The 14,744-nt window shown below is 34.1% G+C and overlaps 1 protein-coding gene across 1 annotated transcript in view; it reads right to left on the bottom strand.

Annotated features, from left to right (window-relative positions):
- Window positions 1-14,744, bottom strand: part of Neurl4 (neuralized E3 ubiquitin protein ligase 4) — a 426,720-nt gene that overhangs the window by 79,826 nt on the left and 332,150 nt on the right. Inside the window, exons 19-20 of the mRNA XM_067148903.2 lie at window positions 10,645-11,008; window positions 5,244-5,402 (exon numbers count right to left, since the gene is read on the bottom strand). Coding sequence (XP_067005004.1) covers window positions 5,244-5,402; window positions 10,645-11,008 — 523 coding nt within the window. The remainder of the gene's footprint in view (window positions 1-5,243; window positions 5,403-10,644; window positions 11,009-14,744) is intronic.

Here is a 14,744-nt window from a genome sequence, read left to right as displayed (position 1 = left end):
CAACTTCTTTCCTACAGTTGGTTAAGGGTATAAAATCACAGAACATCTGAACCCAATGCATTTTTATCCAATTGCTACTCAGTGCGTCAACAATATCACTATCATTCTTGTCGACCAAGAAAGAAGAAAAATCGACCTACAACGGGAAGAGCGCTCGGTATCACTCCACGTTAAACCACGCCTACAATGTATAACTAAACATTCAATTGCAAGAGTGATAGTTCTAGCGGTATGGCCACTTACTCCTTATCAAATGCGAATAGGCACTATTTAGAACTGCTTGGCTATAAAGTGTTAAGATTAACTCCTCATTCCTTTCAAAGACCTATGCAACTCATTCCAGCATCATACAGAAACAAGCGATCTTAGCATTTGCATCACGCTGTCACGAGTACTTGATGTGAAAATGAAGCTGGTTTATGACACCAGTATCGCTGGCACAAAGGAGAGAAGTTGACATCCTTATACAAGCACGTCTTTTGGCATTAATGATGAAATTTGGATTCCTATTCACTCATAAAACCAATGTTTATTAGCACCAAAGGCTGAGCAGCATACTGAGCGTATTCTGACAAATGGTTTGGAAAGGAATTTTGTCACCTAATTTTCGGAGAGCTATTATGAGCTAAATGGTACATAATAAGATTGAACGTGTCACCCAGAACAGTTGACAACAATGCAAGCATTAGCATCATCTCAATATACATCACATCTTTACTAACTAAATTCTGCATAGCCGGGCTGAGTGGCTCAGACGGTTAAGGCGCTGGCCTTCTAACCCCAACTTGGCAGGTTCGATCCTGGCTCAGTCCGGTGGTATTTGAAGGGGCTCAAATACGACAGCCTCGTGTCGGTAGATTTACTGGCACGTAAAGGAACTCCTGCGGGACTAAATTCCGGCACCTCGGCATCTTCGAAGACCATAAAAGTAGTTAGTGGGACGTAAAGCAAATAACATTATTTTTATTAAATTCTGGATGGAGTGTCATTATGGATTTGGCTATAGGGAAATTCCACGTGGTTATTCCTCTCTCGCTATTACCTAGGTATCCCGACGTCTAGGGCACTACCGAAGGTGCATAAAGAGAATATACCTATAAGACCTATCTTCAATTTTAAAAATAGCCCTATTTACAAGACGTCTAGATTTATACATATTAAAAAAAAATCTTATAGATTTGAGTGTAATAAGTCTATTAAGAATTCCAAAGAATTTTGTGATCGTACCGAAGATTTCAACATGCAATCGGACCAGAAGATGTATTCATTTGATGTCAAAAACATGTTCCCGAATATTCCGGTATCAAAAATGGTAAATCTGGTAAAGAACAACCTACTCAAATACAGTAATTTAGGCAAGAGGTAGCGGATTTTATTAATATCTTGAAGTTCGTCACAGCTAATAATTATTTCACTTTTTTTTTTTTGCTAGTTGCTTTACGTTGCACCGACACAGATAGGTCTTATGGCGACGATGGGACGGGAAAGGGCTAAGAGTTGGAAGGAAGCGGCCGTGGCCTTAATTAAGGTACAGCCCCAGCATTTGCCTGGTGTGAAAATGGGAAACCATGGAAAACCATTTTCAGGGCTGCCGGCAGTGGGGTTCGAACCTACTATCTCCCGAATACTGTATTTCACCTTTAATGGTCAGGTTTATAAACAGGAAGGTCTTCCAGGGTGTTGTAGAACTTTTAGATCTAACATCAGTTTCAGGAATTATGGCGGAAATTTACATGGATTTTCTCGAAAATAATAAAATCGACAACATTAAAGGAATAATATTTGAGGTATGTGGGCGACACATTTACAATAACTGATCATGGCATTACTAATGGAGAGGAGGTACTGGAGCAATTAAATAATATGGATTCACAGATTAATTTTCTTTTGAAAGTGAGAATAATAAAGTATTCAATTTTCTTGATATTACAGTCATTAATGTCTCCAATAAACTTAGATATAAAATGTTTAGAAAACCCATTCAAACAGTGATCATAATTAGACAAGATTCCATGCCATTACAGACTATGAATCTCATTGTTGAATCTGTATTGACAGTTGAATTTCTTACAAAATTGTACAAAATTATTTTTAATCCTCCTAGTCAATACTATATATTTTTACGTCCAGTTAAGACAAAGTTCATACATTAATAGACATGTTTCGACCTGGCATTGGGTCATCTTCAGTACGACATGTATGATGCATTAAAAACATAGGAAACACACAAAATGAAATGTTAGTTAAAATGTTTTTCAAAAAGCATGATGGAAGTTAAGAAACTTTGAAATGTTGATCATAAAAACAGTCTTGAGCTGGAAGTCTTTCTGTTTCAATCCTTTTTATGAGGGGCTCATCGAGGAGGATGTCTGTGAAATGATTTGCCTAAGTCCCACCATTGATCTATGAAGGAGTTGTAAATAAACAACATACTGTATGGTTTGAGACCTATGATAATTCTTTGTTCATGTAATGAAGTGAAGAGTGGAAGCTCGTTTGAAGAGGACTGGCAAACCACTTGAGCATTGTGTCAACCTCTACAGAATCTGGCAAGTGTGAATAATCTGAACACCATAATTATATGGATATTAGTGTTCTAAATTTCCCATACCAAAAGAACAAAACTGAAATTTTATGGTGAAGAAGTGCATTATTTTACTTATTTCTTTCTTAACCACTAAAACAATCAGTTCAAGCATCACTTGGGTGTATTTTCTGATGACTGTGACTGTGTTACAGCTGAACCAACAGCTGCAAGCACACCTACAAACCGAAATGCACTGTACACTGGATAATATCCAGTTTTTCCACTAGTGGATTCAGCGTAGACTATTACTCATGTATCAAAGTAATCTATAGCAACGGTTACCATTGTTTGTCAGAAGCACAAGGCCAAGTGTTCTTTAAGCATGGTGAAATGCCCGAGTTTAGATTATAATATATCCTATGCTTCTGGTGAGAGCATAACTCAAGAATTTTTAGACTATTCAAAGCAGTGTTTAGTCCACCAGTTTAGACAGTGTTGTGGTCTTGAACTTTTACACGAACCGAGTCTCACTGAAAATGTGTATGAATTAAATGCTTACTGGGTCATGTTGCAAAGCATATTACTCAATGGTTCAACTTCTAACATGAACATACACACTGAGTCATGCAGCTTAATGGGCAAACGACGCATGTACATCCGTGTTATTCGCAACACAAGTCGTGCATTCAAAGATCCAAATTTTTTCTTTCCAGCTTTTTCACATGGTTTGAAAAGTATGTGCAAAGTGCTTTAAGATGACAGAACATGCTCAAAGTGATCACTTCACATGAGACAAAACATATTAAGCCTACTGGTGGGCAAGACAGGGGCATTACACCAAGAACAAGATCATTACCACATCAACCAATCTCAATGAATGGTACAATGAATACGTAGTAAAGCTGCTGTTTTTGAATCTGAGAAAATTTCAAGAAAGAGATTCCGGGTTGGCTTTGTGTGAACTGTTAAACTTTTATATTAACATCAATCACTATTCTGGTCTTCATGTGGTTAATGCTGCAAAATTACTAAAAGCAATTAGTGAGCGACATGCAGTGGTTAACATTCAAAGTAATGATGAAAAATTTATTTGCATGGTCTGTAGCGAGTGCTTTGCAACAAACATGCACAGAGTGCATTCATACTCACACTACAGCACAATAATAAATTTACAAAGAATCCCGACGCTAATGGAGCTGCAACATTTGGTTCAGTCTGAACACCAAAATAATTTGTCTTTTAATATTTATAGTGCTCAGTATGACAAAGTGGATTGGGTGGTCTGCAAAAATACAGAGAGGAAAAGCCCTTTCTTGCTAGTCCATCACATCTCACCATCTTCTAATGTGCCACATTAAATTACTCCTGCTTCAGATGAGCGAGGGTTGCTCCAGTGACTACCACTATGCATGGGTAAAAATTTTACTTCGTCTTCTTGTGGGTGGTGTATCCACACAAGCACCCTGTAGATATTTGTGAGAACGATGTTTGTCCTATTTTCATTTACAATCCAAACTGGAACAATACATGGTGCCCTGCCCTAAGTTTCATCCAGCTTCTTTCATTCTGCCTACAAAAACAGATAAGATAATATAGTTTCATGTGTTTAAACAAAGAGAATTAGTTCCTTTCAATACTTATGCTGATTTGGAGAGCTATCTTAAACTGATCGACTACTACTCTTCGCCTTCTCGAATGGAAACACTCAATGCAGAACACCAACACTATGATGTTGCAACCTGTCATATTTGTGAACATACTTTCGACAATGATAAGCATTATAAGATGCGAGATCATGATCAAGAGGACCGGCGCATAACAGATTTAGCCTCCTGCACAGGCTTCCTGCATATATGCAGGTTGTTTTTCACAATTCCTCTGGTTATGATTGTAATTTTTTCATATGAGCACTATGTGAATGATGTGTAGCTTTGTTGATAATATTGCATAGGCGATTAACAAACCATCCCAGCCAGGTTCAAGAGCGACTACCAATGTTTGGCCCACATTTTCTAGGACTTTCCCCATTCAAGGTGGGCAGCAGTTATCCTAACTAGATACAGAACCAGGTTCCTAAGAAGTCACAGGAAGGTGAAAATCACGCAGCTGCCACCAACACCTAGTTCCCAGTTTAACCCAAAACCTGCTACTACCGTCCTTATCCCATCGCCACTGGACTTGGCAGGATAGACTGGCATTAGCATGATTTTGCGTCAGGTGGACCAATGTTTACCAAGAAGTGATGCACACAGTAAGATTTCTAGAGCCACTCATCACAGCACATGAAGCATGAGATGTGATTTCAGAACACCAGAATTGCAACGAACTGCTGCCGACTCAATGGTAATGTGATGGATGGTCTCCAGAGCCATTTCCTCCACTGTAGGGACCATCACACTCACCTAACGGGGCTCGAGTTATTTACCATCGCCCTTCACTCGGCCTTGAGTGGCTGTACGTTCTTACTCCATTACTGTAGAAGGATAGCTGCCCAGACATATTTTGGTGTAATGTAACAGTGAGGAAATAACTTCCAATAAACAAACAAAAGCATTATATTTAACACCATTTAAATATTTCTGCCCAAGTATCATATATCTAAATACAGAATGGGAATTGGCATATTTATGATTGAAGCTGAATGAACAGTAAAAACACAAAAATGTAGGTATTTTACATAGATAGCAAATTTTCAGTTAGATATGATAACACTCACCTTTATACCATTGTGGAAGACGCAATCGCTACATATAATCCAAGAATTTTTCTTGAAGCCAAGTGCTGTTACAGGAGAGTGTGTTTTATCTGGTGACAGACATGTAACACCACAAAGTATAGATGACACCCAACGAGGATTCAAAGAATCAATACGAACCTGAAATAAATCAGTATTCTGTTTTTGATAAACAAAAACGAGTAGCCCATACCTCCATAATGGTTTAACAAAAATTATATTAATAAATTATTGAGGTATACGAAGGGCGTACTATATTGTTTTACACTTTATTTTTTGTACGTCCGTTCCAAATACAGTAGTGTCAATGGACACTGGACATGTTGGATCATGGAGAAAATGGACAAAATCACAAGGACAAGAAGAGAATGCATATACATTATTTTGGACTAGTAAATAATACGCCAAAATCCTAAAAGGACCAATATAAAACTGAATGTAAAACATTGCACGAGAGTTTCTAAAACCCTTTTCAGTACCCATATTTATGCTCAGTGACTCCAAAATTAAGAACCAATTTAAAATAAAGGGATGAGAAAATCTTCGACAAAATATTAGATGGAAATCTATTTAGCTCAGATATAATAGCCCTTTATTTTTTTCAATCATCTGCATTTAAGGCAGTCGCCCAGGTGGACGATTCCATATCTGTTGTTTTCCTAGCCTTTTCTTAAATGATTTCAAAGAAATTGGAAATTTATTGAACATCTCCCTTGGTAAGTTATTCAGTCCCTAATTCCCCTTCCTATGAATGAATATTTGCCCCAATTTTTCCTCTTGAATTCCAACTTTATCTTCATATTGTGATCATTCCTACTTCTAACTCCTTGAGGCCAATGTTGATTATATCGATGCTTGGAAATTATGCGAAAAGTGCCGGCGTTGATAGAATCAACGCTTCGTTTAACTTGACATAGTTCCTTCTGTAATCGCTAGATGGCACTAACGCCATGCTTTCTCAATAGCAGGGTCCTTTAGCTTCCTCATTTTGCCCCTTGGAAGAGTCTGTAGTTATTTTGCTTTGAAATATTAAATTTTCTTTGGAGTGAGAGACAGCTGACTGACATACAACATGGCGCTGTCCAGCAGTAAATGTGCTCGGCTTGAAGAACAAGAAATTAGCACTGTTTTAAGTGAATCCTCCGAGGAAAGGGAAGTTTCCTCGGACTTTGAAGAAAGTGAAAGTGAATTTGATAATAGTGAACGAGACAGTGACTCAGGAACATCGTATCAGGAAAATGATAATGGTAGTGATGACGAAAACACTTAATGACTGGAAGGAAATAAAGGTAGGCGAGGATAATCCACCTCAGTTTACAACGCCTTTCATGGAACTACAGGGTCCTAAGCATTGTCCCCCACCAGATTCCAAGCCATTGTCATATTTTTCCTTGTTTTTCACTGCTTCATTCTACAATATTCTTGTGACAGAAACAAACCGCTATGCTCAACAGTTCCTCATTTCCCATCCCAATCTTACGCCAAAATCCAGAGCAAAACTGTGGAAACATTGCCGGAGATGAAGGCATTTGTGATCTGTATTTTGAACATGAACATAATTCGCAAACCATCCATATTTAGCTACTGGTCAGTAAAAGGTTCCATGCTAACACCATGGTTCCGACAAATGTTTTCTCGCAATAGATTTCAACTTATCCTCCAGTTTTTTCACATAATAGATAATTCTAAACTTTCTCCACCTGGTGACCCTTCGTATGATCCATGTGCAAAATTTCAGCCCATAGTAGGCCATGCAATCTGACCTTCAGGCACTTTTACACTCCACATCAGCAGCTTAGTATGGATGAGTCTTTGATTGGAACTAAATCACATACCCAGTTATTGCAATATCTCCCAAATAAACATCATCACCAATGGGGAATCAAATTCTGGATGGTATGCAATTCTGTTGTGTGTTACTGCCTTGTTTTCTATCCATATCATGGTGCAAAAAGTGTAGAAGACAAAGAAAAAATTAGAAAACATAGTCTTACTTTCACTGTTGTAAAAAATCTTCTCTCTACAGGCAACTACTTGAACAAAAGGTACCATGTTTACTGTGATAATTTCTTCACATACATTCCGCTAGTTGAGAATTTATACTCTCTTGGAACCAAGATAATTGGCACAATCAGACGAAACAGAATATCTCTACCTCTTCAGAATCTACAGAAAAATAACGTTGGGGACATTTGTTTCTTTTGGAAGGCCTTTCTACTTCTCTGTGGCTTCAGAGAAAAGAAAACACAGAAAAATCAAGTTCTCCTCCTTTCTACCGCTTCCTCAGCTGCAATTTCTGAAACTCCGTCGAGAAGAAATCGTCAGATAGTGATAAAACCAGATGTTGTGTTGAACTATAATAAGTATATGGGGGGCATTGATTCATTAGACCAAATACTGTATAATTATTTGGACGAAAGGAGGACTCTAAAATATTGGAAAATGGTAACTTTCAATATAATGCCAAGAATGTTACTAAATTCATATATTTTGTATAAACATAATCATACGGTAGGTGTTAAGAGAATGCCACGATTATCTTTCAACAATTCTGTAATTGAGGAATTTGCAAATGAGTGGTCTGGTGAACAGAGGGAAAGTAACTGTGCAAATGCTTCTCGTTCAACAAGCCCTTCATTGACTTTCTGTGTCATAAAACTTTCGAACAGGCAAAAAAGGCTGGGTAAAGTTTGCTCCAATGACAAAACCAAGAAGGACTGTTACTGTGTGTGTACGTTGCCAAAAAGGATTGCATTCAGCCTGCATTGCAGGGCATAAATGTGAATTTTGAAAACTTTTGTGTAATGTGAATATTGGAATGTGATATTGTGGTTTGTTTCATTCTCTTCTTGTAGTTAGTAAGTTGTCATTTTTTTATAGTGTTTTTTTTTTCCATGCAATGTTGTACTTTGCTAATTTATTTGCCGGTTCTGAAAGAACCCAGTCAGATGTATGAAATGTTATATTTCTGTCTATTATTAACCATTCCTTGTTTTCAATTAGAGTATAAGACTGAAACATCATATTTAGTGCCATTTTTGAACTCTCAAACTGAAAAAAAAAAAAAAAATCGGAAAAAATAAAAAAAATACATTTTTCACATACTCGTCATTAATTATATTTAAAGTTTTGGAATGCTAAATGGGAGAATGGGAGGACTCATGTGACTAACTTCAGTAGTTAAAATATTATGAACACTTATCAAAACCTCTGCATATTTAGGAAACTGGGCCTGGCACTTTTAGCACTGTACTAAGCATTTCAGCTGGCACTCAAAGGGTTAAAGACACCACTCAAACTTATTTGTCTACTAAAGTCATTCCAGGTCATCTCTCCATTGACAGCTGAGAACATAATACTTAATACCAATATAGTTGGTCCGTTATTGGACATTATACATTTTCCAGCTAATGCCAGTGTTTTGCCCAAGTGTGCTAAATTGGGCTCTGCTACTTGGAGCCACCAGCAGTGCCAATGAAATAAATAAATAAATAAATAAATAAATAAATAAATAAATAAATAAATAAATAAATAAATAAATAAATAAATAAATAAATAAATAAATAAATAAATAAATAAATAAATAAATAAATAAATAAATAAATAAATAAATAAATAAATAAATAAATAAATAAATAAATAAATAAATAAATAAATAAATAAATAAATAAATAAATAAATAAATAAATAAATAAATAAATAAATAAATAAATAAATAAATAAATAAATAAATAAATAAATAAATAAATAAATAAATAAATAAATAAATAAATAAATAAATAAATAAATAAATAAATAAATAAATAAATAAATAAATAAATAAATAAATAAATAAATAAATAAATAAATAAATAAATAAATAAATAAATAAATAAATAAATAAATAAATAAATAAATAAATAAATAAATAAATAAATAAATAAATAAATAAATAAATAAATAAATAAATAAATAAATAAATAAATAAATAAATAAATAAATAAATAAATAAATAAATAAATAAATAAATAAATAAATAAATAAATAAATAAATAAATAAATAAATAAATAAATAAATAAATAAATAAATAAATAAATAAATAAATAAATAAATAAATAAATAAATAAATAAATAAATAAATAAATAAATAAATAAATAAATAAATAAATAAATAAATAAATAAATAAATAAATAAATAAATAAATAAATAAATAAATAAATAAATAAATAAATAAATAAATAAATAAATAAATAAATAAATAAATAAATAAATAAATAAATAAATAAATAAATAAATAAATAAATAAATAAATAAATAAATAAATAAATAAATAAATAAATAAATAAATAAATAAATAAATAAATAAATAAATAAATAAATAAATAAATAAATAAATAAATAAATAAATAAATAAATAAATAAATAAATAAATAAATAAATAAATAAATAAATAAATAAATAAATAAATAAATAAATAAATAAATAAATAAATAAATAAATAAATAAATAAATAAATAAATAAATAAATAAATAAATAAATAAATAAATAAATAAATAAATAAATAAATAAATAAATAAATAAATAAATAAATAAATAAATAAATAAATAAATAAATAAATAAATAAATAAATAAATAAATAAATAAATAAATAAATAAATAAATAAATAAATAAATAAATAAATAAATAAATAAATAAATAAATAAATAAATAAATAAATAAATAAATAAATAAATAAATAAATAAATAAATAAATAAATAAACAAACAAACAAATAAATAAATAAATAAATAAATAAATAAACAAAAAATTGCTTTTTTTGGGGGGGGGATTTTTTCCAGTTCTCAAATCCAGTAATCCTGGTGAGGGTTCCATACATTTGGAACCATACTCTAGTTGGGGTTTTACCAGAGACTTATATGCCCTCTCCTTTACATCCTTACTACAACCCCTAAATACCCTCATAACCATGTGAAGAGATCTGAACCCTTTATTTACAATCCCATTTAAGTGATTACCCCAATGAAGATCTTTCCTCATATTATCACCTAGGTACTTACAATGATCCCCATAAGGAACTTTCACCCTATCAATGCGGTAATTAAAACTGAGAGGACTTTTCCTATTTGTGAAACTCACAACCTGACTTTTAACTCAGTTTATCATCATACCATTGCCTGCTATCCATCTCACAACATTATCGAGGTCATTTTGCAGTTGCTTACTGGACCTCCAAGTCCGTAGTGATGCCATTGGGAATGCCTGCAACAGGAAGCACTTCACCGATAAAGTAATATTTCAACATTGCACATGTATCTTCCTTGTCTCTGTCCTCTCACTTCTATTTGTTTCATTCTCTTTTATCATAATGTATGTGTTATTCCTAACTGTAGTGTACTTACCTGAAAGAGTCGATCCCTGGGAAGTGGGCGGCTAGATATTACTACACCTTGATTGTAACTAGCAATACGTTTTGCTGTTAATCGGCCTTCACCAAGCTGTACATTGCGTCCATGATTTTCATGAAATTCAAATTTAAAAGGTTGAGGAACTTCGATTTCTGACATCTGCTGACTAGTTGTTGCAGTAGTACTGGACTGAGGGCAGGTAATAGTAGCACTTGTCATTGTGATGGTTACTGATGTGTTGGTAGCCACTGATGTTGAAGGTGGAGGCAATGAACTTGAAATATTCTCACTAATTTCGTCTGGACGGGATTCTAAAGATTTTGACTCAACCATTTGCGTTGTAGCTTCACCAGTATCACTGTTAAAAAACACAAGCATTTTTAACGTTAGTGACAATGCAATTTGAACAACTGCAAAGAGATGTATTAAAACATAATGGGATAATTTTTTTGGTTTTTTTGCTACTGGTTTAATGGCACACCAATATATCGAAGGTTTTTGATGACATAAGGGTGAGAAAGGGCTAGGATTGGGGAGGCAGTGACAATGACCATAGTTTAGGTGTGAAAATTATAGGAGAAAATCCAATTTATTAACCGATATTGTGGAGTGGTAGCAATTCAAATGTCGCCAACCTCATGAGGAACATATTCAAATTTCAGGTTTGGAAAGCATAATATTGTTGATATCATTTAAAGAATCACAGATTGCCTATCTCACATGTGGAATATTTGCTCGCAATGCGAAACTTTGTCTACAGGAGAGCGATGGAAAGTTTACCTCTGATTCGAAAAGCATTTGCCTCTGAATATGAAGATCTATCAAAGGGTAGGAAGGATCCACCTATTCAATACCAATTCTAAATACCAATTTTCAGGCCTGTAACATCTTCAGTTTTTGAGATATCAGTATCCTAATAAAAATAATTCAACCCCATTTTCAGTCATTTTTACCCCCCACCCAAGTGGTTTTTCCAAAAACAAAAAATACATGTTTATTTTTAATAGAGATTAAAAAATACCATTTTTCACTTCTGTAAAATGTTTTGGGTCCTGTGCCTTGGCGGTACTGAACATGCAGCCGGACTGCAGTCATAGTCATTACCCGGCCAGGACCAGTTTCCAGTGCGGTCTGCACATTTTGATGATGGTCCAGACCATTATTATTATTAGGGTGGGTGATATTAGTTGAATTTAGGTTATTATTATTATTATTATTATTATTATTATTATTATTATTATTATTATTATTATTATTATTATTATTATTATTATTCATTGATGTTTCGGACCCCGCAGCAAGATGCAAGACCGCTACCTGGCGGTAAATTACATCTGCTGCCTCTGTCATTGTTGACAATGTGACCAGCACCATTGTCGCACGAAGTCAAGTGCGCGGTTTTCTGGCGATACAAATGATATACTTCCGTGCATTAGTGACCTTATTATAGAGGTGAACAATTGCGTGGTCAAAACCATTCCTATCATTTATTTCAACTGTGTTTAAATTTTTATTTATATGCCAGGAGAATCTACTGCAATCTAACTTTTAAGTTCTCCAAAGGAAAAGATGGCTCTTGAAAACGAACCCAGGAAAGATTAAAAATGATCAGTTTACGATCAGATTCAAGTACATTATGAACAGTAAAATCAATTGGTCTCAACTCCCTTTTCACCCCACCGCCGTTAAGTTGATTTACACCCCCCTCCTCCCCAGAAAAAAAGAAGGTGTATTTCTTTATGTTTAAAGGAGATACCAAATATCAATGTTCACGTCTGTTACCTTCAGTTTTGAGATATAAGTATCCCCATAAAAAGAATTAACCTTTTTTCACTTTTTTTCACACTCCCCTCCGTTAAGTGATTTTTCCAGGAAAAAAAAAAAAAAAACTTGTTTCTTTATTAGTAAAGGATCTTCTAAATACCAATTATCATGACTGTAACATCTTCAGTTTTTGAGATACGTGTCCCCATAAAAGGAATTCAACTCCTTTCCACCCCCGCCCCCCAAGATGATTTTCCCCCAAAATGCATTTTTCTTTGTTTTTAAAGGAGATCCAAATACCAATTTTTCACGTCTATAACAACGTTAGTTTTTATTAGATGTAAGTATCCTCATACAATTAAAACAATTAATTATTCAATTCCTTCCAAAATTGAAGGAATACGTGTTTCTTTACTTTTAAAGTAGATTCTGAATACCAATTTTCACATCTGCAACATCTTTCATTTTTGAGATAATAGTATCTTCATACAAATAAATCAACTAATTTTTCAATCCCCCCCGTGGATTTTCGAAAACAAAAAATGGGTAGTTTTTTATTTTGAAAGAAGATTCCAAATACCAATTTTCACGTCTGTAACATCTTAAATTTTTGAGATATTAATTAATTAATTCATTAATTAATAGAGTAATGTACACTCAAGTTTGAGCATTAAATAAATTTCACATTTCAGTCTTTGCTATAGTCTGTAATTGTCCTGGTTCTTTTCGTGCATGTTATGATGTGGTATCTACTACACTTTTGTCCACACAAAGTGCACTTACAATCTTCGCCTGGCTCATGGAACTTCTGGTTTACGCATATCTTATGGTGAAACCCACATATGGAGAGTCGTGTTATAACGTGGCGCTGTGTGTTGCACTCTCTAGTCCATCTATCGTCCGTCATTGCTGGTGAGGCGTAGAAGTCTAGGTCAATTTCACTTTTCTTCCTTTCCCTGATGTTTACCAGTGCCCTGCTCGCTTCCGTTGATTGTAGGTAGAATTATGATCGTATGTCTTCTATGAAATATGTCTCCCGCATCATTTCGTATACTATCCGGGATGGCGCTGTCTTTCCAACTCGGGTAATCCTCTTCATGAACATTGCTTTTATTCTTTCTATTCTCATCAGGTCGCCGATCTTCAGCTTTTCCTACACGATCTCAATTCCATATGTTATCACTGGTGCTACTGTCGTCTTGAAAAGTCTCATCGCCGTGCTGATTGATAGGTTTGAAATGTTTTGGATGCTGTATGAGGCTCTGATTGCTGCTGCCGTTCTTTCTTGAATGTGTATACCAAAGGACGCTGCCGTTGTCTGTAGTGTTATTCCCAAATATTTGTAATTTCGTACCTTTTATAATGGCTTTTGGTGTAATGTTATGTTGTCTTTGGGCGTTGATTTCCCACCTTTTCTGAAGGTCATTTGTACTGTCTTATCTTCATTTATCTGTAGGCTGTTTTCCTCCACCCAGGTCTCTAGTCTGTGGACTGCCCTTTGCACCTCTCCTTTCCTTTCGCTCCGATCAGCATGTCATCTGCGTATAGGATCAGCTCTGCTTTTGATTCTTCCTCTACTATGCGGTTCACATCTGCTGTATAAATGTTGAAAAGTGCGGGACTCATGGGATCCCCTTGCATAACTCCGTTCGTCTGTATTATATCTTCAGAAATGTCTACATTGTTGTTTATTTGGATTATGTTCCTCTGTAGACATGCTTCAACTATTCTCACTAGTGGGTCTCTCTCGCCGATTGTCAATTTCATTTCACAAGAATAATAGTTAACACCACCTTTCCAATACTTATCTTTCCTTATATTTAGGAAATAAACATTGCAACAGGCGTTGTAAGATGGGACATGTTTCGCTTAACAGTCGTAAGCATCATCAGCCGAAAATAAATCTTAGCCTAAAGTTAGGTCAGGGCCCTGAACCTAGTGTCCATAACATATATGGCACCCTAAGAATCAACATTTATATTTAGAAAATGAAAATAGGCTTAAAACTAGTGTGAAAAAACATAGAATATTACAACATGGCTTACTTGTAGCTTTCGCCTGTTGACTGAGTCGAATGCCTTCTTGAAATCAACAAATACTGCGTGATATTTCCCTCCTTTGTGTCTTGAGGCTTCTTCTACCTGATTTATTAGGTATTTCACTGCCTGGACCGTGCTCCTGCCTTTCATAAAACCGAATTGATTTTCTGGAATGTACCCACTGAAGGCTTCTAGTAATCTTTCATTTAGTATCTTTGTGAAAACTTTAAAGGATGCATTTTCTAGTGCTACTCCTCTAAATGAGTCTAGTTATGTTCTGCTCCCTTTTCC

The sequence above is a fragment of the Anabrus simplex genome, chromosome 6, assembly GCF_040414725.1.
Source record: "Anabrus simplex isolate iqAnaSimp1 chromosome 6, ASM4041472v1, whole genome shotgun sequence".
Classification (NCBI taxonomy): Eukaryota; Metazoa; Arthropoda; class Insecta; order Orthoptera; family Tettigoniidae; genus Anabrus; species Anabrus simplex.
The sequence above is the reverse complement of the archived record's forward strand: the minus strand, read 5'-3'. Positions and strand labels throughout refer to the sequence as shown.